Raw genomic sequence first — 26,917 nt, 5'->3', positions numbered from 1 at the left:
AGCAGGACACGGAGCCGCTTGCTTGCTTTTCTGGTTTAATTCCATCCAACGCCCCCCTCCCCCATAGCACCTGGGGGGCCGCGGAACACCCGCCCGAGTCCGTAAAATGTCACAGTTTGAAGAGAATGAGAGGGGCAGTGTGGGCCTGCGTGGGACACCTACGCAGCAGACTGCTCCTCAGGCTCGGCGTTCTCGGCCAGGTGCAGCTTCTGGCTGTGCCCGTCAAGGATCGTGGCGCTTTGGACCAGTCCTTCCTCCCACCCTGGTCTCCCATCCTGCAAAGGCTTAGTTCCTTCACCTGTGCAAAGGTCCGGGGACGAGGGTCTCGGCCGTCTGTGGACTGAGGTTGCAGTCCCCGCCTGCCCTCTCTCACCCCCTCTCTTCATCCAGATCGTGCAGGTCAGACACACAGGTGTGCGCGCATGCACTCGCGCTCTGTTCTCACTGAGGACCAGGTGAGGTGGTAGTGTAAATTAGTAAAAATAATTGTTAAATGCTGAAAGGATAGGAGGACATCACAAGCTTTGCCATGACTGATATCAGCTAAAGTACTCACAAAGATTTTGATCAGTAGTAAAACATCCCCTGCAACCACTTTTCTTCTAATTTTGGGGAAATTCTAAATTCCTGTACCTGGGTTCGGGCAGTCTGTGGCTAAATCTGACAGGACTGCAAGAGGTGGGGAAGTTGGTTATGTGTGAATACTCCTGGAGGGCTGGGGAGGAGGAAGCTGACCTCTCAGGAACACACACACACACAGACGGGTTCCTTGGAAAGGATACATCGAATTACTTAGGTCTTCCAGCTATCAAAACAAAGAGAAAAAGGGAGGCTTCTGTTAGGAGGGGAACCAGGCCAAATCCCCAATGCTCTGGGGGCTATCTTCTGGGGAGGTTGAGGGGCCCAGAGCTCTTGGATCCATGCACTCCCACCTTTTCACCCAGGGCCCAGGAATGGCTTTGGGAGTATGTACCTCCTCCACCCCTGGTGCCCCCAGGAACCAAAGCACCCAGACATGAACCTACATTGCTAAGCAGCTGGTCCAGGTTACGGTCAGCCATCGTCTTCTTCTGCTCCTCTGGCAGCCCCTCAGTGACCCCATCCTCTTCCTCTTCATCGTCCTCCTCCTCCCCACACACATCCAGGCTAAAGTGCAGCCGGGCCAGCTTCTCCTGCATCTCCCGAACGTGCTCCAGCTGCTCAAAGGAGCATTCCTTCCCTGGAATGAAGCCCCTGGCTGAACCCTGGGAAAGATTCCTGGAACCCTGGAACCCTGAAATCCTGGTCCCAGCCATGCCCCATGGACTGGGCCCTCCAGCCCTATCCACAGACCCGCTGACACCAGCCCCCAGGACTCACCGAAGGCCTGCAGCCGGCCCGAGTGGAAATCATTGAGCAGGTTCAGGAGTCCCCCCTCCATCTCATAGACATCGGTCACCTCAGTCAGAAAGGAGTGCTGCAGGGGCGTGCCTGCAGAGCCGCTTCCACCTCCAGCCAGGACTGGGCGGCACTTCTCCTTGCCTACTCTGGATGGGGTGGACATGACCATGATCACAGGGTGGGGGACAGTCAGGCACCTCCAGGCCTTTTGTGCCATCTACCTATGCACTAATTTACCTGCCCATCTGCACTAACTCATCCGCCCGTCTACTCACTAGCATAAATGGATAAGTTTATGGTTCTCCCTTGGGCACTGGGAAGGGGTGAGGAGGCGTGAAGAGGTCCAAAAGAAGTCTTTTCTGCTAATAACACAGCCAGAGCAGTGCCTGAAAGGGGGTCCCTGGGTTCCTGTCTGAGTGCCTCACTCATTTGTTCTATGACCCTGAGGCAGTCACTTATCCTCCCTAGTCTTCAGTGTATGTAGAGACAGCTACTCCCTTATTGTCACCAGGGCTATCTTACCTCCTCCCAAAATATCTTTCTGTCCCTCTTCTTTTTTTTTGTTTTTTTGAGACAGAGTCTCTGTTGCCCAGACTGGAGTGCAGTGGCACGATCTCGGCTCACTGCAACCTCGCCTCCTGGGTTCAAGCGATTCTCTTGCCTCAGCCTCCCGAGTAGCTGGGATTATAGATGCCTGCCACTACGCCCTGCTAATTTTTTTTATTTTTAGTAGAGATGGGGTTTCACCATGTTGGCCAGGCTGGTCTCGAACTCCTGACCTCAGGTCATCCACCTGCCTCGGCCTCCCAGAGTGCTAGGATTACAGGTGTGAGCCACCACCCCCAGCCCTCTTCTTTTTTTTTTTAAATTAAATTTTGTTTGTTTGTTTGTTTGAGACAGAGTCTCACTGTCACACAGGCTGGAGTGCAATGGCACAATCGTGGTTCACTGCAACCTCTGCCTTCCGGGTTCAAGCGATTCTCATGCCTCAGCCTCCTGAGTAGATGGGATTATAGGTGCCCACCACCACGCCCTGCTAATTTTTGTATTTTTAATAGAGACGAAGTTTCACCATGTTGACCAAGCTGGTCTCAAACTCCTGACCTCAGGTGATCTGCCTGCCTCAACCTCCCCAAGTGCTGGGATTACACGCGTGAGCCACCATGCTCAGCCAACCCTCTTCTATTTAAAAACTGTTTTAAACAAAAACAAAAATACATAGAAAACAAGCCAAACCAATAAACCGAAAAAACTGTCTTAAAATTTCCACTGCTCTCAGGATAAAATTGAATGCCCCTGCCAGTCTGGCCCTCATGCCTTCCCAGTTGCCTTTCCTGCTACTCTCCCCACAGCCTTGAGCTTCATGCCTCTTAGGCAACACAGGGAAACACAGTGGTCTTATTTGGAACAACTGGAGAAACAATACATTGTATTTAGTGGGGAACAAACACGGACACATTATAAGGCAGCATGCAAACTCCCAATCATAAAAGAAAATTCAACAGATAATTCAGATTGTGCCCCCAGGTATTCCCTCACCATTTCCTGTCCCCTGATACTCCAGGGCCCCCAAACCACCTGTGGTTCCTGAAACCTTTCAGGTAATGGCTTTCTTCCATATTTATACCAGGTAAGCCTCTCAGCGTGGAACATTCACTTTCTGGCAGAATTGCTCACTCCCTCCTCTGAGGCGCATCCTCACGCTATGTGATCCCAGGGACCCACCTGGCCCTTTGGCACACAGCTGAGGGTAGGGACTGGGTCTGAGTGAGCTCTTAGTGCTCAGGGGCCTGCTCCAGAAAGCCATCAAGTATTGCTTAGGAACTAAAGGCAGAGGCCCCCCTTGCCTTCCTCTCTACAGTGCAACCCAGAGGTGGGGTCCCTTCTTCTTTGCTTCCCTTCTGTACCCACCTCTTGAACTTGGCCCGCTGCTTGGGGGATGGCAGATGAGGAAGTCCTAGGGCCAAGGAGCCGCTGTGGCTGGTAGGCACAGGGACCCTGCGTAGTGTGCCTGGGGCCTGGGCTGGCTGGGCCAGGCAGGGCTTGGGACTCCGTTTCTTCTTTTTGTCATCCATTCGGGTGCTGGCTGGGCCTCAGGCCTAGGAGGGAAGCAACCCCACAAAGATAGCCAGGGGCAGAGTTAGCCCTTTACCCAGAAATCCCTGAGAACTGCACCAGGGAAGGGACATGGCACTTTCCAGCTTGTCCCCTCATCTGTACAGTAGGGGCAGAGCCAGATGCCAGTGGCTGCTGCTGGGATCGTGTACACTTGAAGGACCTTCTAAGGCCCACCCTAATTCCCCCTAAGCCTGAAAATCTAGGCCCCTCCTGAAAGGGTGGGACCAGACACAATTATCTTGGCGCTACTGGGGCTTCCTGTCCCCGTGGCTGGGGGGCGGGGCTGGCAGAGGAAATGTAGTGGGAGACAGGACAGAGGTGAGCTGCAGATTAGGGGTGTCTTAACTAAGCCCCATTCTATTTATTAGTGGCCTAAGCAGATGCTGACAAACCCTGTCAGCATGGGAGGGGGACAAGGTGCGGGCGGGGGCGTCTGGGAAGGCCCCAGAGTCTGGGGTAGTTGTAGGAGAAGCCGCGGCACACAGGGCAGGGTTCATTGTGGGTTTCCCCCACATAGACACCGGCATCCCTCCTTTTCCACCCACCCCCAACCGAAAACATTAGGGACTCCCAGAAGTTCCCCCGGGTGTGCTTCCAGCTGCTTCATTTTTCCCGGTCGGAAAGTCCCTGCTGGGCTTCAGCTGCAGCCAGGGTGGGCTGGGTGGTCGGCCCCTGGCTGCCTGGGCCTCCGACAAAGGCTGTGCCTGTGGCTGGGCTGCTCCGCGGTCCCCGGTCCAGCCCCGCTCCCCAAGCCTCTGGTCGGCTGGGGTCCCCTCCTCTGGGGGTCTCACTCCAGGCTGCTGCTACCAAGCCTAACTCCGAATTCTGGGACTGGGGGTGGCGGTGGGGATGGGTGGCGCTTAAGCATTTACACTGGCACATAGCTGGCTGGCACCGACGGGGTCTGCGGGTGTGGGGACGGGAGACAGGAGCGCATCCTTTGCCTCTCCCTGCAGCAGCTTGACCCAATTAGGGACTTGATAGAAGAACTGGAGCCGGAGCCCGTGCTCCCCAGGAGCAGCTGGGGCGACCGGGGATCTATTTCCCACGCCCGGGCTCCAAAGCCATGTGCCAAACTCATCGCTCAGCTCCGGAGCCGCGCTCGAAGACGGAGCGTCAGACCCGCGTCATTCCGCCCCCGCCCTCACTCTCTCAGGGGGCTACTGACCTGGAGGTTTGGGGTCTCGAGGATGCTTCGGTGCAAGGTCCCTCTGCCCTCCGCCCTCTCCTCCCGGGAACACCACCGGGTGAAAGCTAAGCTGGAGGGAGTTCATTTGCATTTAAAGAGAAAGTGACCTTCTCCTTAGCTCGGAGGGGTGAGAAGGGAGGAGCATCCCCGCGTCTGCTAAGCCGTTCCTCTCACTCGACCTCACCTCCCCACCTGAACCCTGGGGACCCTGTTAGTTGTGTGATGGCTATTTTAAAAAGATTTTCCCTTTCCCGGCAGTTTCAGAGAGAAGCTACAGTTCCTTACAAAATGGTGGTGGCTTTGTCAGAAAGTGGGTGGGGCGGGGGAGAGGAGAGACAGAGACAGAGAGAGAGAGAGAGAGAGAGAAAGAGAATGTAAGCATAGAAAAAGCACAAGCAGCAGCAGCAGCAGCATCAGGAAGACACTTCGAGCAAAGACAGCCATCAATGGAGTGAGTCCAGTGCCCTGTTGAGCACTTTACGTACATTTCATCCCTATAACAACCCTTAAGGAAGATATCAGTGTCATTCCCCATTCTACTGAAAGTAAGCAACAGTCTTTTGAAGGCAAACCCCCTCTCCCTGCAATGCCAGACGGTTTTCTCTGGTAGGTGGTGGGGGCTGTATTTTGCTGCAGATGAAGTGACAAGAGTCCTCCCCACCCTCCAGGCCCCGGAGACAGGTGAGGGGAGCACCAGGTCATAGGGAAGACCACGCGATTCCCTGGCACTTGACTCCAGTCCTCAGGGAAACCTGAGCGCTTGATGGAGGCTGACCCAGTGTGGCTTCTGCTGCCTGCAGCCGGATCAATGGGGGCAGCTATTTAAAGCCCTGGCAGAGGCTCCTGGCGCAGGTCCCCAGAGCAGCATCTGATGCAACAGGAGAGAGGCTCATGTTTGGCTAGGCGGCTCAGCAGGCTCAAGTGAGCTGGCCCAGGGCAGTGCACACAGCCACCCAGCCTGCCTTCCCCATCCCTGGGCAGGAGCCCCCACAGAGGCTTCCCGGGGTTGGGCCTCTGGCTGATGTGGGGAGCCATGGGCACTGTTCCTGAGGGCACCTGCTCAGGGCTTCTTCCTGGGTACTCCCAACACTCAGACCACTCCACAAGGGGAGAGAGTAATTCTGAACTTTTTCAATAACCAGGGGGCCAGACTGGGGACAACGGAAATCCCTCTCCTTCCCCACCGGAGCTGCTAGAGTAATGGTAATGGTAATGGTAATGCTGCTGGCAGAGGGAGCACCCCTCTGGTTCCCATCCTCAGCTGCTTCACTGGGGGGTCAGAAACCTCCTTATCAGAGCTGCTTTGCTTGGAATCTCCAAGAGTTGGGGCGGCACCCGCCTAACCCTCCAGAGGATCTGCGACTGGAAATAACATGGCCAGCACAGAAAACATGTATCAGGACCCAGCTAGAAGGGTCAGAGGCTCTGCTGGGACTGTCACAGCCAGTGTGGACAGATCTATTTATGGACGCCTGGAGGGAAGGGCATGTGGGTTGTCTCTGCCATTTCCTGGGCATTCAGCACATATCATCCTTTATGCCAGACCAACCCAGGACCCAGAGAGAACAGGGTGCTGGGTGAGGCCACCAGAACATCTCCCATATAGGAGTCTCAGGCTTGAGGTGGGTAAATGAGGGGTGTAAAAACTGAACAAAGAATGTGCTCTCCTTAAGGAATGCATACAATTAAGAGGCCCCTGTGCATTCCTTTGGGCAGGCCAGGGCTATAGGAGCCTACCCATAGCACAGACCCAAATAGCAGTGATGAGTGTCCACCCCTCTTAACCTGGGCCTCAACTGGCCTATACCTGGCTCCATGCCTTTTGCCTTACTCCTGGAGCCTATCAATTTCCTACTGAAACACCTTCAGTTGCCACCCCCATCCCCCACCCTCTGGATCTAGCCCACATTCCTTAACCTGGTACCCAGACTCTGGGCCCAGCCTCACCCCTTCTCCCCGTCCCATGCACCTGCTTCCCAGCTATACCATTTCATCACTAAATGACATTCATCTCCCTGCCCTTTGGTTCAGGCCATTCCAGGTATCACCCCCTCCCCTTGCTGAAGGGGGCAGGGGCCTCCTCTCTGCTCTCAACACCATTGACCTGTCTATACCTAAAAGTACCTTTTCCCTTCACTAGCCTGTGAGCCCCCAGATCAGGGAAAACTTTCATTTGTGTGTGTGATCCTCTCTGATGCAAGAGTCCTGCCAACTTTACCCAAAGGCTCCACTCAGGCAGCTCAAGTGAATGTGCCAGTCCTGAGGCTGTGGCGACTGCTTGAAGGCACTGTGGAACATGCAAGATACCAGGGCACCACCATGGCCACTCTGCAGCAGAACCGGACAAGCCAGTGATGATGGAAGGGGCTGAATGGATCGGATCCAGAGGCATCAAAGGAACACACAGGTCAGGAGAGAAAAAAGTAAGGCAACAGACTCTTTATTTAATGTGGTTTAAAATACATCAAAATGAAGTCCCTGGCTGTTGTGAATACCAAAAGGAGACAAAAAAGCTGCCAGTGCAGCTTCAAACAAGTCTGAGTGGCCGGGCTGGGCCATAAGGTAAGCAGTTACAGGGACAGAAGGCAGCCCCCTTCCCCCAAGAAGGGTAAGAGGAGCAGGTGCCTGGCTGTCCCTGGGGTGACCACCTCTGTGCTCTGCAAGATGGAAGGGCTGGGGCAGCAGCTGGAGAATCAGCTCAGCAGGCCTTGGCCCTCCCCCGTGGACACCAGGCAGCTCCACTGGCCTCCGGGTCAGCCCTCAGGGCCGCCATGATGGGGTGGAGGAGGGTTAAATAACCATCTTTACAGAAATAACATTCTCCTACAGAAAGTGCCTGACCTCAGCCCATGGTCCAAAAACCTCATGGAAAACAAACAACAAATTAAAAAAAAAAGTGCTGCTGACACCTCTCAGAATCTGGTGGACATGAAGCTCTCAGCTGGACAAGGCCCTGAAAACAACTTACTGTTAGCAGAGCCATTGGCTCTGAGCTTCACCTGCTGTGGTCCCCTGGAGGAAAAGCTAGCAATCTAAGAAACCAACACAGCTCTTGGTCCTAAAACTGAGGTCACAAGTGTGGGACCCACCCGGCTGAGGAAGGCACTGGCCTTCACTCATGGATAGGCACCTCCCCTGCATCTGGCCCAGGACCTGGGCTACTTTGGAAAGCAGAAGCAGAGCAGCTGTAGTGATTGGTTATGATTTGGTCAATGGAAAGGAAGAAAAAGGTAGGGACCCACATCTGCAGACTGGCCTGAAGGTCTAGACATGGATGGAGCTGTGAGCAAAGGCTGCACCTTGCCTGGGGCCCACATTCCTGACCTGGGAAACCCAGCTGGGGCCACTGTTCACTGTGGCCTCCCACACCACCACACTGGGATCCAGCAGCTCCAGTCCCTCCACGGGCTTTAAGAGGTAGCTGAAGTGAGTCAGGCAATAATGTGGGCCACTGTAGGCCTTTCCCCTCTCTTCAAGGGGGAAGGTACATACCTCTGCCTCTTCCCTGCACCTCTCTTGCCTAGCAAACACTCTGTGGGGTTGGCTGCTCTTGTACCAGCTTAGCCTGGCACAGGGGCTGGGGTAGGGAAAAGGCCCTACTGGAGCAGGAAGAGGCAAGGACTACTCCAGATACAGGGATTCAAAGGGGAAGAAAAAGATCATGGGAAACACTTCACAGGACAGCAGTATCTCAGCCAGTGACGGCAAAGATCTCAACACTCACACAGCTGCTTGAGGGCACCTAGATGTGAAGGATATACCAGAGAATAGCAGGCAACTCTGATGCAGATCAGTGGTACCTGCCCTGGGGCAAGAGAAAGAGAAATGGTGTGCCATTCATTTACCATCTCTGGTATCAGTCACACATGATTCAGTACTTAACATTCTTTGTGAACCAACTTATCTGAGAGATTTAAGGTAAGGGCTAGAAGAGTGGGCTAGGTATAGAAGATGAAGGGACCTGCAGGACAATGAACTAGCTTCAAAGAAAAATAGCAAGAAGCAAAGCCCTAACCATCCTATCCATCTTGGTCTGAGTCATTCTACTGTCCCAGAAAACTGCTTTGCACAAACACTGGCTAATACCCTGGCGAGTTTGCAACAGCAGAACATTCAGCATATAGAATGGCTCTACACAGTACATAGCAGTTATGTACTGGGGTAGGAGGAGAACAGGACACAGAAACAACTGTCTGCAGCCATTTTATGGATTTCTAGGGCCCAGTCAATAGTTCAACTTCATTTCTTACCTGTTAGACAACAGCTATGGGCTCCCACACAGGAAGAAGTGGAATCCCCAAGGACAGGCAGGGAGGTGCCAGGAAATGGAATCAGGACAAATCTTGAGGATTGCACATGTGGGGGTGGGGGCAGGAAGCAGAAAAATCCATGAAGCCAAGGAGGCAGCTGGACCTGGGGCCCAGCAACTGCTGCATGGAAATAGTGCTGATGGGAACTGGTGGTGGCCTCTCAGGACTAAAACCCACAGGTAAGCTTGTGGCAAAGCCATCAGAAGCCCTTTCCTTTCTTTTACAACAAACAACCTGATCTCACCAAACAGGAAACCTCAGCACCAAGATGGCAAAAGAGCCAAGCGGGGTGGTGAAGGAGGTGGGACACTGGAGGGCCAGGTACCCAGGCACCACTGCTACAGCACCCCTCTTCCTTGGAAGATCCTCAATACAAACACTGTCATGTGCAAAAAAAAAAAAAAAAAAAGAAAAAAAAAGAAAAAAGAAAAAGAAAAAGAAAAAAAGACCTTCAGAAATAATCCTTTGGGTGATCTCTTGTCAATCATTTGTGCAGGCTAGAGAGGCACCTGTGAATGATAAGGCTACTGAGAAGCATCATTGGCCTGGTCCTGGCACTACCAAAGGGCAGGGGAAGTGATGCCCAAGGGGCTCCTGACCAGCACATTGTCCCACACAGAAACATTCTCCAGGTCCCTTATCCTAGGCAGGAAATCACCAGCTCTGAGCGCCCTGCCAGGTCTCTGCCTAGGGACACCTTTTCCAGGTCCAGAGAATCAAAGGAGCCTCCAGAGCAGCTCGGAGGGCCTGAGCTGCCCAAGCAAGCCCTACTCACAAGAGAAATGCAGTCAAGACCTGGGTGTATCACTTGTCTCGAGCTCTGAAGGGCAGGGAGGGGTCTGAGCCTCAAGTCAGGCAGAGAAATGCTCAAGTCACTTGTCCTGCCAACTCACTGTGATGGCAGCTACAGATGACAGCCCCTCTCAAGACTCTTCAGCTGACAGAGGAGCCACTGACTTCATCTGCACACACCCCCATCCCCAATGCAAGCCCACTGTACACTTATAGGTATAAATGCATGAGGCCTTGCAATATGCCATATGTACGTAAAACTGACCCACAAAATCCAAAATTGCAAGTGTCAGATGCCAGCCAGGTCAGAACATCCTGGCTTCAGCAATGGGCTGCTCAGCATGGGAGCTTTTTATGGGCCAGGCCTGGCTGGGCTGCCGCTCCCTTCCCAGCATGCCCCAGCACCAGGCTCTCTAGGCTCTGGCAGAGGTGGGCTCTTGAGGCCCAGTCTGGCCTGATGCTTCTGTGCTCGGTGCTCCTGGGCAGCAAGGCGCTTCTGTGACCCTGGGGGAGCTGGGTGCTTGAGCCCCAGGCCCCTCTGGCCTCCTTTCAGGGCCACTGTCAGTGAGGGAGCCCTGACCACCAGCACTCAGGTCCTGTACCCTCTTGTTCAGGTCATTGCGCTCTGTCTGCAGCGCCCGGCACAGCTTCTCCAGCCGTTGGATTTTTACCTGCAGGCCCTCCAGTTCTTTATCCCGGACTGTTTTCTAGGGAGAGAAATGAGACCTTCAGTGCCATGCCCCATCAACCTCCCACTTACCATCACTACTTGGTGACAAACACTTTTAACAAGGCTGGGAGCAGACTGAGTCCGAAGCTGGCCCCCTCTAGGAAACAGTCCTGGTTGAAGCCATGACTGGACTGTCAGGTGGGGCAGTGTGGTGCAGAAAAGGGGCACGGCTTGGAGATAACATATTCCTCCATTTATCTACCACATGACCTTGGCAAAGGACTTGGCTTTTGAGCCTGTCTCATCTGTAAAACAAGACTACTAATACCATCCTCAGATCTCAAGAGAAGGTTCAATGAACCACGTACCTAAAAACATTCAGCAGCAAAAAAAAAAAAAAAAAAAAAAAGACAAACCCAAAAACATTCAGCAAGGTCTGGCTTGTCGTTGCTGCTCCATCAGTGTGAGTTCCTTTCTTCTACATTAGAAGCCATGAAATCACAAATTACCTGGGCTGCTTTACATGTAAACCAGGCACATCACTGGCACCCCTGTTTTTTCTGCTCTTTTATTCCTTTCTTCCATTTGCTCCCTTCACTCCCACTGGAGACCTACCACTGGGCTCATCATCTCCCATGGGGAGAGAACAGCATTAACTTTGGACTTGGACAATGTGTGCAAATCTCACCTCTACCTCATGCTAGCTGTGTCACTGATGGGTAGAACACACAGGAAAGGGCCTGATATGCGCTAAGTGCACACCCCCACCCTGGCTGCAGATCACAGACAGCCCACCTCCTCAGCCATCTCAAGGAGGGCCTTGTTGCTGCTCTCCCACCGGGACCGGTACATGGTGGTTTCTTTCTCCAGCTTCTTGATCTTCTTAGTCATCTAGGTTATGTGACAGACAGAAGGAAATGGTCAGAGCCGGCCTCTCTGTGCACCTGTCTCTCCAAGGTGGGGACTGATTGATTACAGGGTGCAGTCAATGCCCTCTGTGCCACCTTACCACCAGAAGTCACAAGTGTCCACCACTAACAACAAGAAATGGTAAGGGGCCAGAATCCCAGCACTTTGGGAGGCCAGGGTGGGCGGATCACTTGAGGCCAAGAGTTCAAGACCAGCCTGGCCAACATGGTGAAACCCTGTTTCTACTAAAAACACACACACACACACACAAAAAAAAAAAAAAAAAAAAAGGCCAGGCATGGTGGCACGTGCCTGTAATTCCAGCTACTCAGGAGGCTGAGGCAGGAGAATCACTTGAACACGGGGGACAAAGGCTGCAATGAGCTGAGATCGTGCCACTGTACTCCAGCCAGTGAAACAGGGCGAGACTCCATCTCAAAACAAACAAACAAACAAAAGAAATGGCTGCCCCATTCCCCGGGACAACCTGGAGGGTATACACACCACTGATACTGCCTCGAGAGGGGAAAGGCTGTGAGCTCTCCTAACAGCCCCACCCTTGAGACACGCCAGATGGGAGCTTCCTGAAGGCAGGCCCAACATTTTGAATGAAGCAGCTTATGCTCCAGGAGCCATGCGTGGCCTGGACCACAGTTACCTTTTCCATCTCCTGCTTGAATGTGGTGAACACCTCGCTGCTTTTGGAAAGTGTGTTCTGGAACTCCTCAAACTTCTCTGTGTATAAGGCAAGCTGGGGGAGAAAGCAGCCCACAGATAAGATTGGGTTTCTCTGGGAGGCACTCTGGTCAACACACTCAGACCTGTCCTTGACTCTCTGACCCAGTAATTCTATTGAGATACTATTTTTCCTTAAAACAAAGCAAAGCTATATATTTGGAAGGATATAATCCAAAATGCTAAGCCTGGAAAGTAGGAGACTTAGGGTGACTTTTATTTTGCCTTTATGTTGATTTTCAAACTCTTCTGTTCCCACCTCCTCAAAAGCAATACAACATTTCTGAGCTACAAATGAAATTCTCTGAGTCCACCTAACTACCTGGTCACCACCATATAGGTACTGTGCAGGTCCGGAGAGAACAAAGGCTCAACCAAGGTCTCATAGCAGCCAGGACACAGCCAGTCCTAGAATGAGGGTCCCATTTCACTACCCCCAGGATGGGGCCCAGTGAGGGGACCTTGAAGGCACAGGGTCAGGTTATATGCTCTCACCTGTTGCTTCAGGTGGGTCTCTTGCTGCTTCATCAGCTCACACATCCTCTGGGACTCTACTGCCTCTTTCAGGAGCTATTTCCAAGACAGAACCCCAGATCCTGTCAGAAGCCCCCAGGGGCTATGTTTGGTTTTTAGCCACAAGCACCAGACCCACCAAGGTTTCCTGCTCTCAGACTGATACTCAAGGAATCTGTGCCTGGTCTGGCCAGACAACTTCTCCCATACAACCCGGCTATGAACTGAGCCACAGCCCAACCTGCCTCCTCCCACACCCCCATCCCAACCCTGGGGCCTAAGCCTCACAAAATCCTTCTCCCGTTGGTGCCGCTCTTCTGCCTCCTTTAGCATCTCCTGGGCCTGCTGGAGCTTGGCATCCACCAGCTGCTGTTGTAGGTCCTTGTGTTTGAAGACTTTGTCGATATGCTGCAGCAAAGATGGTGGGAGCCGTCAGCTTGTGAGGAGCTCCTTTTCTCAGGGTGGCCCCACAGCCAAAGACCAGGGCACTTTGCCCAGCCACCCATCTCAATCTGATATGCTGGACTCCCATGTGTACCACACAACATGGGCCCCAAGTCTCTGGAAGGTCATCTTTCCAACCTCACCTCGTTTCTCTCCCAGTGAGTCAGACTTTGGTAAGTACATGGTTTATGGATGGAATCTGCTCCCAAGAAGCCAAGCAATAAACACACTCAAATCTCTGACCCCAGGATTGATCACCTATGGGGTTGGAAGCCCTCACTTCTGTGTCCCTGGTTCTCTTGTAAATGGGAAGAATGGGCAAAAACAATGCTTCTAAGAACATAACAGCCTAGCTCAGTTGGCAAAGACTTGCCATATCTAGGCAAAGACTAGACACGTGCATCCCCAAGGAATGGCTGTCCTGCCTACTGGAGGAGCACTGGGGACTTATGTCAGGTGAGAGAGAAGGGATGGAGAGAAGGTGAAGGATTCAGGTGCTACTTCAAAGGTAAAATCAACTGGACTTACTGAAATAAGGGAAAATAACTCCATTTTTTTGGATGGGGAAGGGAAGGAGCCTTGCAGGAAGTCCAGTTTGGGTATGATGAGAGTCCTTGTGTCTATCTGGGGAGGGCTGTAAATGCAAAGCAGCAGGGCCTGGTAGTCCTGCAACTCCTTCTCCACAGGTAATACTAAATCCTTTTCTGCCTTGGTGGGGAGAGAAAACGGGGGTATTCAGATTCTTGAAGTTCGTGTCTCACTATAGTGGCCCAGGAAGCCTCTATGTCTCAGTGCTGAGGGATAAGAATCAAACCAACTCCCCTCAAACCAAACAAGCTGCTTTGTTCCCAGAGGATGAAGTCCGGCAAGGAAAGGGGTGGCGTCAGGGGAGTGCCCTCTAGGTCCTGCACACACGATCATCACACTGGCCTATGAACCTAAGAGGACAAATCTTCCCCATCTCACCACTGCCACACCCCAGGGGCTAGGAAAGGGCCTATTCCAGAGCAGGTCCTCTGCCAGCCCTGTAAGGGGGCTCCAGGTCTCCCTTCTCATGATGAGAACGCACCCACAACAGCCAGGTGACTGGATGGAAGACCCAAAGATTCAAGTGCTTGGGGTGGCAGCCAACAGTGACAAAGGGAATGACATGCTTTTTTTTTTTTTGAGACGGAGTCTCGCTCTGTCGCCTAGGCTGGAGTGCAGTGGCCGGATCTCAGCTCACTGCAAGCTCCGCCTCCCGGGTTCCCGCCATTCTCCTGCCTCAGCCTCCCGAGTAGCTGGGACTACAGGCGCCCACAACCGCGCCCGGCTAATTTTTTGTATTTTTAGTAGAGACGGGGTTTCACCGTGGTCTCGATCTCCTGACCTTGTGATCCGCCCGCCTCGGCCTCCCAAAGTGCTGGGATTACAGGCGTGAGCCACCGCGCCCGGCCTGACATGCTTTTTTTTTTGAGACAGAGTCTTGGTGTGTCACCCAGGCTAGAGTGCAGTAGCACAATCTCAGGTCATTGCAACCTCTGCCTCCTGGGTTCAAGCAATTCTCCTACCTCAGCCTCCCGAGTAGCTGGGACTACAGGCGTGCACCACCACACCTGGCTAATTTTTTGTAGTTTTAGTAGAGACAGGGTTTCACCATGTTGCCCAGGCTGGTGTTGAACTCCTGACCTGAGGTGATCCACCCGCTCTGGCCTCCCAAAGTGTTGGGATTACAGGCATGAGCCACCATGCCGGCCTGATAATCCTGCCTTTTAAGTGGCAGGAGCAGCAAGGAATCAGTGGACACAGTCTCTGGAGTCCATCACTGATCACAGGCACAGCCCCTCCCCTGCAATTCCAAATTCTACAAAGCTCTGAAAATGGAAATTGTCATAAGCTGGCAGCCAAACTTGACCTGCATCATTGTAAGCCCATAATCTAGGTGAGTATTTGGAAGTTCTACTGCATAAACATTAACATGTCTGGCTTCCCCAAGGCCCTGCTGAGGGTGCTATATAACACACAGTCCACATATGTGCCTCCATTCTAAAATGTGGATAGTTCTAATTCCAAAAGATACCTGGCCTAGTCGTTTGGGATAAGGCACTGTGGACGTGGGGCTGTGTGGCTGTCAATCTCTTCTCTACACCTGTTCTTTATCTATGAGGAATAACATTACTCTCCTCCCAAGGAGAAGGAGGAGGAGGAGGAAGAAAGGGAGAATGGGACAAAGCCTGAAAAGGTACTGTCCCAGTGCCTAGCACACACTCAAAAACCTCACAATTTCTGGGCCATGATTGCTGTTTGTGATACCCTTACCTCCTCTCGCAGCTCATACTGCTCAATCAGCTTCTTGAGCCTCTCAGCCAGCTCCATGTTCTCTTGGCGCAGCTTGGAGTTGCGCTCATTGTGCTGTTCCATCTGCAGCTGAATGTCATTCAGTGTCACCTGGAAGTGCGAGGTCACCTCCTTGCGCTTCTCCTCCTCCTCCCGGGCCCGCTGCACACCTTCTTCCTGGGCAGAGAAGTCAGCCCTAGAGCCATCATCCACTGCTACCTCACAAGGGTCCCCCAGCTAGTCCACAGATGGTCTCTGCCAACAGCCCTCCCCCTGCTCCCAAAGTGAGGAGTAGCCAGGCTCCAGGATGTTGTGCAATGCGGGTTCCAATGGACCCCCCTGTATATCAGGTGACATCAAGTGAGATTCTCCCCCTACAAAAATGCAGGTACATGGCAGGCGCGGTGGCTCACGCCTGTAATCCCAGCACTTTGGGAGGCTGAGGTGGGTGGATCACGAGGTCAGGAGTTCGAGACCAGCCTTGCCAATATTGGTGAAACTCGTCTCTACTAAAAATACAAAAATTAGCTGGGCGTGATGGCGTGCACCTGTGGTCCCAGCTGCTTGTGAGGCTGAGGCAGAGGAGTCGTTTGAACCTGGGAGGCGGAGGTTGTGGTGAGCCAAGATTGCACCACTGCACTCCCACCTGGGCGATGGGCCACAGAGCAACACTTTGTCCCCCCCACCAAAAAAAAAAGAAAAAATGCAGGCACACATGCACACATGTAAGTGCCGTCCTGAAGCAAGTCGGATCTCCTAAGGCCTGTTCTTCCAGATTTCAGATTAATGTGCATTTGTCCCCTCTGTACCCCGAGAGACCAAGCTGTTAAAATTTAGTAACACCCAGGGTTTGCGAAGTTGTGTAGAATTAGGCACTCAACACTTTTGATGTGGCAGGCACACTGCCCCCTTACTGGAAGGCAATCCAGCAAAATCTATTAAAATGAAAAATCTGCATATACTGTGACCTAGCCATTTCACTTCCATGACTTATCCTACAGATAAGTTCTATATAACTGACCAGTGATAAATATAACAAGAATTTTCACTATAGTTCTATATGTAATAATGAAAAATTGTAAACAACCTCAAATGCTTTAACTAGGGCACTGATATATCCATATGATGAGAAAATAGCCCTACACATACTGATAGGGAAAAACGTTATGTAAAGTGAAAAAAGGCATAAGTTACGAAATGGTACATGTATAATCATTTCATTCCAGAAACTACAGGTAAGATTTTACATATAAAAAGGAAAGTTAGAAGGCTGTATTTAAAGTTGCTGTAACCACAGACTGACCTCACCATAGAAGCAGCAGAACATGGGAAGGACCCAGGTTCCTGAATGACCAACCTCTGGGACAAGAGCTGCTTGTCAGAGCCAGGCCTCCTCCACTTACCAGGGGACTGCCATTTCATTAAGAAATACTGACGCCAGTGCATTATGGATTCTCTTAGTACTTTATCCTTCACCTCATCTAATACATGTCAAATGGTTATAAGCAGCATTCTCTAACATAAGGTATTATTGAGAAAGTGTATTTCTTTTTTTTTTTTTTTGAGACGGAGTCTTGCTTTTTTTGAGACGGACTCAGGCTGGAGAGCAGTGGCACGATCTCGGCTCACTGCAAGCTCCGCCTCCCAGGTTCACGCCATTCTCCTGCCTCAGCCTCCCGAGTAGCTGGGACTACAGGCGCCCACCACCACGCCCGGCTAATTTTTTTTTTGTATTTTCGGTAGAGACGGGGTTTCACTGTGTTAGCCAGGATGGTCTCCATCTCCTGACCTCGTGATCCACCCGCCTTGGCCTCCCAAAGTGCTGGGATTACAGGTGTGAGCCACCACACCCGGCCGAGAAAGTGTATTTCTATGCCACAAGTCTGCACTTTTTTTTTTTTTTGACACCAAGTCTCACTCTGTTGCCCAGGCTGTAATGCAGTGGTGCAATCTTGGCTCACTGCAACCTCAGCCTCTCGGGTGCAAGCAATTCTCGTGCCTCAGCCATCTAAGTAGCTGGGATTATAGGCATGTGCCAGCACACTTGGCTATTTTTTGTATTTTTAGTAGAATGGGGTTTCTTTTTCCAGGTTGGTCCCAAACTCCTGGCCTCAAGTGATCCATCCACCTCAGCCTCCCAAAGTGTTGCGATTATAGGCGTAAGCCACCACGCCCAGCCTTGCTTTTTTACACTGATTCCATGTGGAAATTGTAATGTTTTGGATGTTGGGTTAAATATATTACTAAAATTAATTTCACCTGTTTCTTTTTACTTTTTTAGAGTGGCCAGAAGATTTTTAATCACTTATGTGGGCCACTGCACCCAGGCCTAGCCTCCATTACTTTTTAAGAGGAAAGCCCATGAAAGAAACATTAAGTGGAAGTCAAGGAAATCAGAGTCACCTGTTGCAGGGGGCCCAGGCCTACCTTGAGGGAGCGGTTGTGCCGCTGCAGCTCACGGCATAGGCTCTCAAGCTTGCTACGGGCCAGGACGGCCTTACTGTGCTCACCACGCAGATGGTCCTTCTCTTGCACCAGCTGGCTCTGCTTCTTCTGCAGGAGCTTCATCTGCTTCTGTGAGTTCCGGTGCTCCTCCAGCTGGGGACAGGGATAGGGAGGGCAGGTGAGCATCCTGTGAGGCCTTCCTGGTGGGGATCACTATTCGGGTCTAGGCTCTCCTGAGCTGCCCTGAACCGCACCGTTTCAGACCAGGAGCGCTCTCATGGGCTGATGCTGTGCTGTTGCTTACACACTCCTCCCATGAACTCACACTAACCCCGAAGCCTCCACCATAGGGACAGAGAAATGGACACTCACTAGGGCAAGCAGGGGCCACGCAGCCAGCAGATGCCAATTCCTATTCCAGCTCTGACTCTGGGCCACTAGAGCCACTTCAAGCTGTTGCATTTCCCCAACTTGCTGGACACTCATGCCCAAGGATGAGACCACTTGCTACCCTACCTTGTGCCTATTAACAGACCCCCATCGCTCCCTTACATTCCTTCAAAACGTTAGCACTGGGTTCATCAGCACTCTCCCCAGCACAATTACTTTTCTCATTTGTGGCCACTTCAGTATCAACAGATTCCTTCTGACTCCCTGGTCTCCCAGTCCTTCAGTTCTTCCACAAACTCACTCCTTTCTCCAGCTCAGTTCCCCTCCCATGACCCTATCCAGGCCTATACAACAGAAATATAATGCAAACCACATAAATAATTAAAAATATTCTACTGGCTACACTGAAAAAGTAAAAAACAGGTGAAATTAATTTTAGTAATATATTTATTGTAACCCAATATCCAAAACATTACAATTTCAACACGGAATCAATGTAAAAAAGGGAGGCTGGGAGCGGTGGCTCACACCTGTAATCCCAGCACTTTGGGAGGCCGAGGCAGGCAGATCACTTGAGGTCAGGAGTTCAAGACCAGCCTGGCCAACACGGTGAAACCCCGTTTCTACTAAAAAAAATACAAAAAAGCAGCCAGTTTGGTGGCACATGCCTGTAATCCCAGCTACTTGGGAGGCTGTGAGGCAGGAGAATCGTTTGAACCTGGGAGCAGGACATCACGCCACTGTATTCCAGCCTGGGTGACTGAGACACTATCTAACAAAAAAAGAAGTGAAATGTTTTATATTCTTTGTTTTTGCTTAAGTCTTCAAAATCTGATGTCTATCTTACATTTACAGCACGTTCAAATTCAGACTGGCCACATGTCAATTAGCTAGAGATGAATTTATCTTGGACAGTGCAGATCTAGACTTTGTCACTACCAGACAGCACACCCACTATCTCAATTTCCAGCACCCCAGACCACGACTACCATCACCTATCTTTTTAGCTCATTCCAATCAATATCTGTGATCCTCAGAAAATCTCTTACCCTATAAGGACCTCCAATCCATTGACTCAACCATCCTTCCACTCTCCTTTAAAATAACCACTTACCTTATTACCTGGCTTAGATTTCTTACACCCTCAACTCTCTTGGCCCTTCCCCAGTAATACTGCAACCCTAGTAAAGCACCTTCCTGCTTTACACCAGTACTGAAACAACCCTACTTGAAGAGTCTCACTTTAAATTCACGGCCACCAATTTCAGGAAAAGCAGCAATCTCAACACAATGCACATGCTATTCACACTCCTCTCCTTCCAGACAACTATTCATCGTCCTCATCAAATCTCAAAACACAGAAGAAACCAGAGAATCAGGGGCAGAAGCTCCACATGTGCCAGTACACCTGCCCCGTCCTCTCCTCCAGTCACACAGACCTAGCCATATGGTTACCACAGCCAAGCCCCCTTCTTGGGCACTGGGCCTCAGGTCCCCTCCTCTACTCACACCACCACTCCAACAACTCATTTCCTCTCTTGCATCAGCAATTTTCCCCTGGCTGGATCACTCTAAAAGGGTGCTTATCTTCCTTACACCTTTTATTTAATCCTTACAAGAATGTCATTAGGCAGGTATGACATTCCCCATTTTACAGATGAGTAAAGTTCCCTACAGGAAAATATTAATAAATGTGTGTGGAATGAATGAATTTTAACATAAATACTTAGAGGCTGGGCGCAGTAGCTCACGCCTGTAATCCCAGCACTTTGGGAGGCCGAGACGGGTAGATCACGAGGTCAAGAGATCGAGACCATCCTGGCCAACATGGTCAACCCTGTCTCTACTGAAATATACAAAATTTAGCCAGGCGTGGTGGCGTGCGCCTGTAATTCCAGCTACTCGGGAGGCTGCAGCAGGAGAACTGCTTGAACCTGGGAGGCGGAGGTTGCAGTGAGTCAAGACCATGCCACTGCACTCTAGCCTGGTGACAGAGCGAGACTCCATCTCTAAATAAATAAATAAATAGGCTGGGTGCGGTGGCTCACGCCTGTAATCCCAGCACTTTGGGAGGCCGAGGCAGGCAGATCACGAGGTCAGGAGATTGAGACCATCCTGGCTAACACGGTGAAAGCCTGTCTCTACTAAAAAAAAAAAAAAAAAATAGCTGGGCATGGTGGCGGGTGCTTGCAGTCCCAGTTACTCCGGAGGCTGAGGCAGGAGAATGGCGTGAACCCGGGAGGTGGAGCTTGCAGTGAGCCGAGATCGTGCCACTGCACTCCAGCCTGGGCAACAGAGCGAGACTCCGTCTCAAAATAAATACATACATACATACATACATACTTAGGCTGTGACCATCAATAGATAAATCTGTTAGTTCAAATTCTGACAGGGGACCTGATGAGGGAAGAATCTGGCTGCCCCACCCTCAACCCACTGAACAATGTTACAACAGAGTGGGAAGAGCATGCTTTGCATTTATTGTGATGGAACATGAAGTACAGAGTACTACTTATGAAGAATTCTTGTCAAAAACTTGAAGCTGAATTGGATCAAGCTTTAGAGCTAACTTCTACTTCACTTACAGGCACTAGGAGGTAAAGAAGTAAAATGCTACCACAGATGACAAAGCTAGAAGGGGGCATCCTACAGGACAGCCAGTCTGGTTTCTGTAAAAAGTCAATGTCATGGGGAATATGAGGAGGCAGTGACAAGAAGACTGCTCTGAAGTAAAAGGAAAAAGTATCAAGTGACTAGCATTAGTTTTATTTACTGTGATAATGGCTCTATGCATCTGTATTTGTGGAAGATGCATCAAGATCACAAGGTGTCTTGGACTCAGGCCAGGAACAAGGGCTCTACCACCTTGGAATCATTCTTTGAGAAATTTCTTTCAAGGAATATGCGGTTTCTCAAACTCTTGCTGCACAGCCCTGAAGAGGCTCGCTGAGAGTGATTCCCCATTTAACAGATATTTCAGAGAAAGCTGAACAGAAATTAAGCCACCTACCTGCCTCTGCACCCCCAACCCTATACCAGGTGGCATGCTGATTTTCCCAAGGCAGGGAAGGTGCCCGCGGAGGGGGGAACTGACCAGTTCAGCATACTTCTTGCACAGAGCGGCCAGCTTCTCCTCTGGGGTACTCAGAGTATTCAATGTCTGCATCAGCAACGTGATCTCCTTCCCTGCAAAGCACAGGAGCAAAGACATGTACTCCCTTCTCCAGGGGTCCCCTCCAGGCCTGGGCTCACACTCATCATGAGTGCTGAAGATAGCCCTCCCCATCACACACACTTTATATTTTGCTTGTTAATTAGCTCCTTCCTTACTATAGGGACCAACTCAATCCTGCCCTCACTGTAGCCCCAGTATTGTCCATAGTACCATCACAGAGAATATGTTCAACAAATGCTTATCAAATGAACGACTGTACCCTACTGAAATCTCTTTAGTGGACACCACTGGCAGGGTAAAAAACTGCCTGCTCTACCAACAGACGAAAGATTTCCCACTTATGAATTCAGGGCTACTGTTTCATACAGTTTCAATGCAAGGAAGGCCCACCCTCCTGATAGAGGTAGGATCCAAAAAGGAATAGATGTCTTAGCCTCCTTGAGAAATACTAAACTCTTGTCAACAGAGTAGCCAAACAGTGAACTTTAAAATGAAGATACTTTCGGCCAGGTGCGGTGGCTCACGCCTGTAATCCCAGCATTTTGGGAGGCCGAGGTGGATCATGAGGTCAAGAGATCGAGACCATGCTAACATGATGAAACCCCGTCTCTACTAAAAATACACACAAAAAAATTAGCAAGGCATGGTAGGGGGGTGCCTGTAGTCCCAGTTACTCAGGAAACTGAGGTAGGAGAATCACTTGAACCTGGAAGGCAGAGGTTGCAGGGAGGCGGACATCGTGCCACCGCACTCCAGCTTGGTGACAGAGCAAGACCCCCGTCTAAAAAAATAAATGAAAAAAAAAAAAAAAAAAATGAAGATACTTTCCATATATGTGACCCTAAGATTTTTTCTTTTTTTTTTTTTTTGAGACGGAGTCTCACCCTGTCACCCAGGCTGGAGTGTAATGGCATGATCTCAGCTCACTGCAACCTCTGCCTCCTGAGTTCAAGTGATTCTCCTGCTTCAGCCTCCTGAGTAGCTGGGATTACAGGCACATGCCACCATGCCCAGCTAATTTTTTTTATCTTTAGTAGAAATGGGGTTTCACCATGTTGGCCAGGCTGGTCTCGAACTCCTGACCTCATGATCTGCCCGCCTTGGCCTCCCAAAGTGCTGGGGTTATAGGTGTGAGCCACTGTGCCTAGCCGTCCCTAAGATTTTTTTTTTTTTTTTGAGAGAGCCTTGCTCTGTCACCCAGGCTGGTATGCAGTGGTGCGATCTTGTGTCACTACAAGCTCCACCTCCCGGGTTCACGCCATTCTCCTGCCTCAGCCTCCCGAGTAGCTGGGACTAAAGGTGCCCGCCACCACGCTCGGCTACTTTTTTGTATTTTTAGTAGAGATGGGGTTTCACCATGTAAGCCAGGATGGTCTCGAACTCCTGACCTCATGATCCACCCGCCTCAGCCTCCCAAAGTGCTGGGATTACAGGCATGAGCCACCGTGCCCGGCCATAAGATTTTTTAAAGTTCCTCTTTAAAGTAGGATGATACAAAAGGGGAGAGGGAAATAGGAATAAAACATGGATATAATGACACCTGAGTTAGATTCTAGATTTTTTTTTTTTTTTTTTGAGACGGAGTTTCACTCTTGTTGCCCAGGCTGGAGTGTAGTGGCACGATCTTGGCTCACTGTAACCTCTGCCTCCGGAGTTCAAGCCATTCTCCTGCCTCAACCTCCCAAGTAGCTGGGATTACAGGCGTGTGCCACCATGCCCAGCTGATTTTTGTATTTTTAGTAGAGACAGGGTTTCATCATGTTGGCCAGGCTGTTCTCGATCTCCTGACCCTCAGGTGATCCATCCGCCTCGGCCTCCCAAAGTGCTGCAATTACAGGCGTAAGCCACCGCGCCCGGCCTAGACTCTCAAACATACATATCCTGCTGTAAAATAACTGTCACTGCCCGTTCCCCATTGCCTGTGCCTGAGTCAGGGAGCCTTCCCTCTGCCTTCACAGAAGGGCCCAAGAGATCAGCATGGAGAGACTGTAATTCGCAGGCAGGCATGCCAAATCCAACCCACGGATGGGTTTTGTTTGGCTCTTACCATTTTAGCTGCTAACTATGAAAAAATCTAGAGTTCTCACATAACTCTACATTGCTGGCTTTTCTTAAAAAAAAAAAAAAAAAAAATTAAAAAAATAAAAGAAGGCTGGCCACGATGGCTCACGCCTGTAATCCCAACACTTTGGGAGGCTGAGGCAGGCGGATTACGAGGTCAGGAGATCGAGACCATCCTGGCTAACAAGGTGAAACCCCGTCTCTACTAAAAATACAAAAAAAAATTAGCCAGGCGTGGTGGTGGGCACCTGTAGTTCCAGCTACTTGGGAGGCTGAGCCAGGAGATTGGTGTGAACCTAGGAGCAGATCTTGCAGTGAGCCGAGATCGTGCCACTGCACTTCAGCCTGGGTGACAGAGCGAGACTCTGTCTCAAAAAATAAATAAATAAATAAATAAAAATAAAACAAGCCTGCACCCAGCCTGCAGTTTTGCCTGCTCTCAGTTGGCTAGTTGAGAGCAACTAATCAGGAAGCAGTAAAGTCTTTGGATAAAGTAGCCTCCATCTTCATGTGGACCCATGGCCAGCCCAGCTTATGCAGACATTTGGGTTTTCAACTCCAGCCTAGTCTAATTTTCTTACTGTAAAGAGAAGTATAAACTAAGACCCAGAGAGGAGAAGGGACACACCCGAGATCACACAGCAGGTAGTACTGGCTGGCACAGGAGCCCACCCTGGCCTCCCATCTCCATTTTCTCAAAGAGAGAACAGGTCCCATTCCAACCCTCAGTTGCTCCAAAAGCCAGAAGGCCTTGTGCTGGGAACCCCTGCATCTCTCTATGCCGTGGCCCCCACATCCCTGGCTTTGATTACACTAGAGTGACTTGCTGTTCTGAGAAGTACCGTTTTCCTTTGAATCCTGGCGGAACAGACTGGTCCAGAGAACGTCAAGTCCAAACTCCCTCCCCTCACCAGCCTCACAAAGAGCCACCCTCTGCTCACCCAAACCCTTGGCTTTTTTCTTCTCCTGTGGCCTTCGGTGGTCTCGGTCTCCGACCTCATCACTCTGCCGGATCTCTTCTGTGCCTGGATCCCCCTTGGAGGGTTCCTTCTCTCCATTGACTACTGGAGTTGGTTCAGGCTCCCCATTCCTTGCCACATAGGTCCGGGACTTCTCTGCATCTTCGGGTTCAGCTGGCTCACCCTGTGCCCCATCCTCGCCAGGCCCCCCCTGGTTACTGTCCACACAGTATGTGCTCAGTATGTCTTCTAATTGGCGACTCAGCTCCTCAGAGACATCACGAAGGGCCCCAGACTGAGCCGTTTTGGCTTGAGCCCCTACAGCAGGAGAGGATGAGGGGTAGAGTGAGAAACAAGACAATTATACCACTGGTTGGGAATTTTCAGGTCCAGCCAAACTCATCACTTTGAGTTAAATGTTGCCTAACTTTTCTTTTTTTATGGAAACTGAGAAGCAAGAATGGAGTATTATTCAGCAAATCTAGTTCCTGTCAGAATTTAGATTCGAAACATCTTTTGAATCAAGAAATTATAGTAATATAATATAGTTAAGCTTAACTTCTGTTTACTTGTAAAATGACACAACTATTTCTCACTACCACCCGAACATGTTTTTTTTTTTTTTTTTGAGACGGAGTCTCGCTCTGTCACCCGGGCTGGAGTACAGTGGCCGGATCTCAGCTCACTGCAAGCTCTGTCTCCCAGGTTTATGCCATTCTCCTGCCTCAGCCTCCCGAGTAGCTGGGACTACAGGCGCCCGCCACCTCGCCCGGCTAGTTTTTTTGTATTTTTAGTAGAGACGGGGTTTCACCGTGTTAGCCAGGATGGTCTCGATCTCCTGACCTCGTGATCCGCCCGTCTCGGCCTCCCAAAGTGCTGGGATTACAGGCTTGAGCCACCGCGCCCGGCCTACATGTTTGTTATGATCATAAAAGTATGTAAAGCATCAGCACACAGGGATGGCATGGTGCAACTTCTAGTCCATCTCCTTCCCCCTCACAAAACCATTTTTTACCATTCAGATCATTCTAGAAATGCCTCAAACAGGAAGGGCAGTTAGCTGCTAGTGGCTGAGGTGTTTCAAACCGGACCTGGATTTCCTGACTGGGTGCCCCGTTTGGCTGCCACCTGACTTAATCCCGTTAGAGGTTCTCTCCAGAACTCTGTTCCTGTGCTTAGAGGGAGCGGCTCCGCCAACTCGCCAGAATTCAGGGGGGACCGCGGCCCCAGCACTGTCCTCTCATTCTACATTCCCTCCTCCCGGACAACCTGGCCTCGGCCTCTAAGTCCAGAAGCGAGGCCGGCCCCACAGCTCCACCCCCTGCCCGCTGGCAACGCAGAGCTGGCACACACCCTCCGGCTTCCGAGGAGCCTGGCTGCTGCCGGGACCTTCTGCTTCTGCTGCAGGAGCCGCCTGGCTGGGCCGCTCCTGGGCTCCCTCGGGTCCTGCTTCCGGTTGTCCCGGGCTGCTTTTTGGGTTGGATTGTTTGGCAGCCCCGTTCTTTTTGTCTTGGTTCTTCATTGTGATGAGCGATGCTGGGTCAGGAGAAGATCCTTTAGAAACAAACACAGTTGCTATTTTCCAGACTTCGAAATTCTTCGCAGCCTGGATCAGAAAATCCCCACAGCAGGCGCACAAAGCTTCTTAAACGGACCGGCCGGCCCTGGCAGAGGGCGCCAACGGCTCTCGGGTCTTGGAGGGTCAGGGGAGCCCGGTGTGCCGGGACAGGCTTTCGGGGCGCAGCTCCCGCAGCGGGAGAGGGAAGGGGCCTCTTTTCTCCCTGGAGCCACTTCTCTACACAACCGGCCCCCTCGCGGCAGGCCGGGCCCGGGATTGGCTCAGGGCCGGAGACTGACGTGGCGGGACTCCCGGCGCCGGCGCCGCCCCCGCCCCTCAGGCCCCACGTGCGCCCCCCCCCCGCGCCGCCCCCCCCGCCCCCCCCCCCCTGCAGCCCCTCGGCCCCCCCCCGCCCGCGCGCCCCCCCCCCCCAGGCAGTCCCCCCCGCCCCCGTCCCGGCCGTCGGCCCACGCGCGGAGTTGGCGTGATTTCCCCACAGGCCGAGAACATCCCGGCCCGCACACCCTCCAACAGTCTCCCCCAACGGCTGCCACGGCACGTACCTCACCGCCGACGTCCGACGGCTTCCCCAGCTCTCGCCTCGCACCGGAAACCCCGAGTAACCGCTGCCGGCGAGCCGCCTGCTCCCGCCTCAGCCAATCAATAGCCGGCGCCGGCGCGGAGCTTGCTGGGAAGGACGAAGCGAGGGCGGCCTCGGAGGCGGGCGTGCCGGGAGGGCGGGGCAGGGAAAAGTCTACGCGTTCCTCCGTACGCAGGGGCTAACCGCAGATCCCAAAGTGCATAAGGGGTGTAGTCCTCGGACTCCAAAAGGAGCCCGTCATTCTGCACGAGTGCCCACGTCAACCTTGTTTCTATCTCGCAGAAGCTATGTTTCAACTCCCGAAGCTTTTGCGCCTGGCTATTGTTTCCTGCAGGCCTTCGTCAAACCTTCC

At 51.6% G+C, this 26,917-nt stretch overlaps 2 protein-coding genes across 6 annotated transcripts; both read right to left on the bottom strand.

The window, feature by feature from the left end:
- Positions 1 to 15: 15 nt before the first annotated feature.
- Positions 16 to 6,998, bottom strand: CCDC28B (coiled-coil domain containing 28B). Of its 2 annotated transcripts, XM_003891501.4 has the most exons (6): positions 4,667 to 6,998; positions 3,292 to 3,479; positions 1,360 to 1,526; positions 1,026 to 1,219; positions 783 to 805; positions 16 to 213 (listed from the first exon to the last, which is right to left on the bottom strand). In XM_003891501.4, the coding sequence occupies exons 2-6, from the start codon at positions 3,453 to 3,455 to the stop codon at positions 159 to 161; spliced, it is 603 nt and encodes a 200-aa protein (XP_003891550.1). In that variant the 5' UTR covers positions 3,456 to 3,479; positions 4,667 to 6,998; the 3' UTR covers positions 16 to 158. The 2 variants fall into 2 exon arrangements, with proteins under 2 accessions (XP_003891550.1, XP_021794574.1); XM_021938882.2 differs by lacking the exon at positions 16 to 213 and having other exon boundaries at positions 632 to 1,219.
- Positions 6,999 to 7,111: 113 nt separating this feature from the next.
- TXLNA (taxilin alpha) lies at positions 7,112 to 26,652 on the bottom strand. Of its 4 annotated transcripts, none has more exons than XM_021938842.2 (11): positions 26,528 to 26,652; positions 25,760 to 25,960; positions 24,389 to 24,724; positions 21,222 to 21,397; positions 17,804 to 17,974; positions 15,359 to 15,553; positions 12,905 to 13,024; positions 12,599 to 12,673; positions 12,027 to 12,119; positions 11,255 to 11,350; positions 7,112 to 10,496 (listed from the first exon to the last, which is right to left on the bottom strand). In XM_021938842.2, exons 2-11 carry the CDS (start codon positions 25,926 to 25,928, stop codon positions 10,203 to 10,205), a joined length of 1,725 nt encoding a protein of 574 aa, XP_021794534.1. In that variant the 5' UTR covers positions 25,929 to 25,960; positions 26,528 to 26,652; the 3' UTR covers positions 7,112 to 10,202. The 4 variants fall into 4 exon arrangements, with proteins under 4 accessions (XP_021794534.1, XP_003891546.1, XP_021794538.1 ...); XM_003891497.4 differs by having other exon boundaries at positions 21,306 to 21,397; XM_021938846.2 differs by lacking the exon at positions 26,528 to 26,652 and having other exon boundaries at positions 25,760 to 26,284.
- Between the last annotated feature and the right edge of the window lie 265 nt (positions 26,653 to 26,917).

This window comes from Papio anubis, chromosome 1, assembly GCF_008728515.1.
Source record: "Papio anubis isolate 15944 chromosome 1, Panubis1.0, whole genome shotgun sequence".
NCBI lineage: Eukaryota > Metazoa > Chordata > Mammalia > Primates > Cercopithecidae > Papio > Papio anubis.
Note: the sequence above shows the minus strand (reverse complement) of the source record. Positions and strands in the feature narration are given on the sequence as shown.

Coding starts and splice junctions, on each gene's coding strand:
- TXLNA (XM_021938842.2), bottom strand. CDS start 25,928: ATGAAGAACCAAGACAAAAAGAACGGGGCTGCCAAACAATCCAACCCA. Junction 12,674..12,904: donor ACCAACGGGAGAAGGATTTT/GTGAGGCTTAGG, acceptor TCTTGGAAATAG/CTCCTGAAAGAGGCAGTAGA. Junction 11,351..12,026: donor TCAAGCAGGAGATGGAAAAG/GTAACTGTGGTC, acceptor CACATAACCTAG/ATGACTAAGAAGATCAAGAA.
- CCDC28B (XM_021938882.2), bottom strand. CDS start 3,455: ATGGATGACAAAAAGAAGAAACGGAGTCCCAAGCCCTGCCTGGCCCAG. Junction 1,527..3,291: donor CAGCGGGCCAAGTTCAAGAG/GTGGGTACAGAA, acceptor CACCCCATCCAG/AGTAGGCAAGGAGAAGTGCC. Junction 1,220..1,359: donor GGGCCGGCTGCAGGCCTTCG/GTGAGTCCTGGG, acceptor GCTTCATTCCAG/GGAAGGAATGCTCCTTTGAG.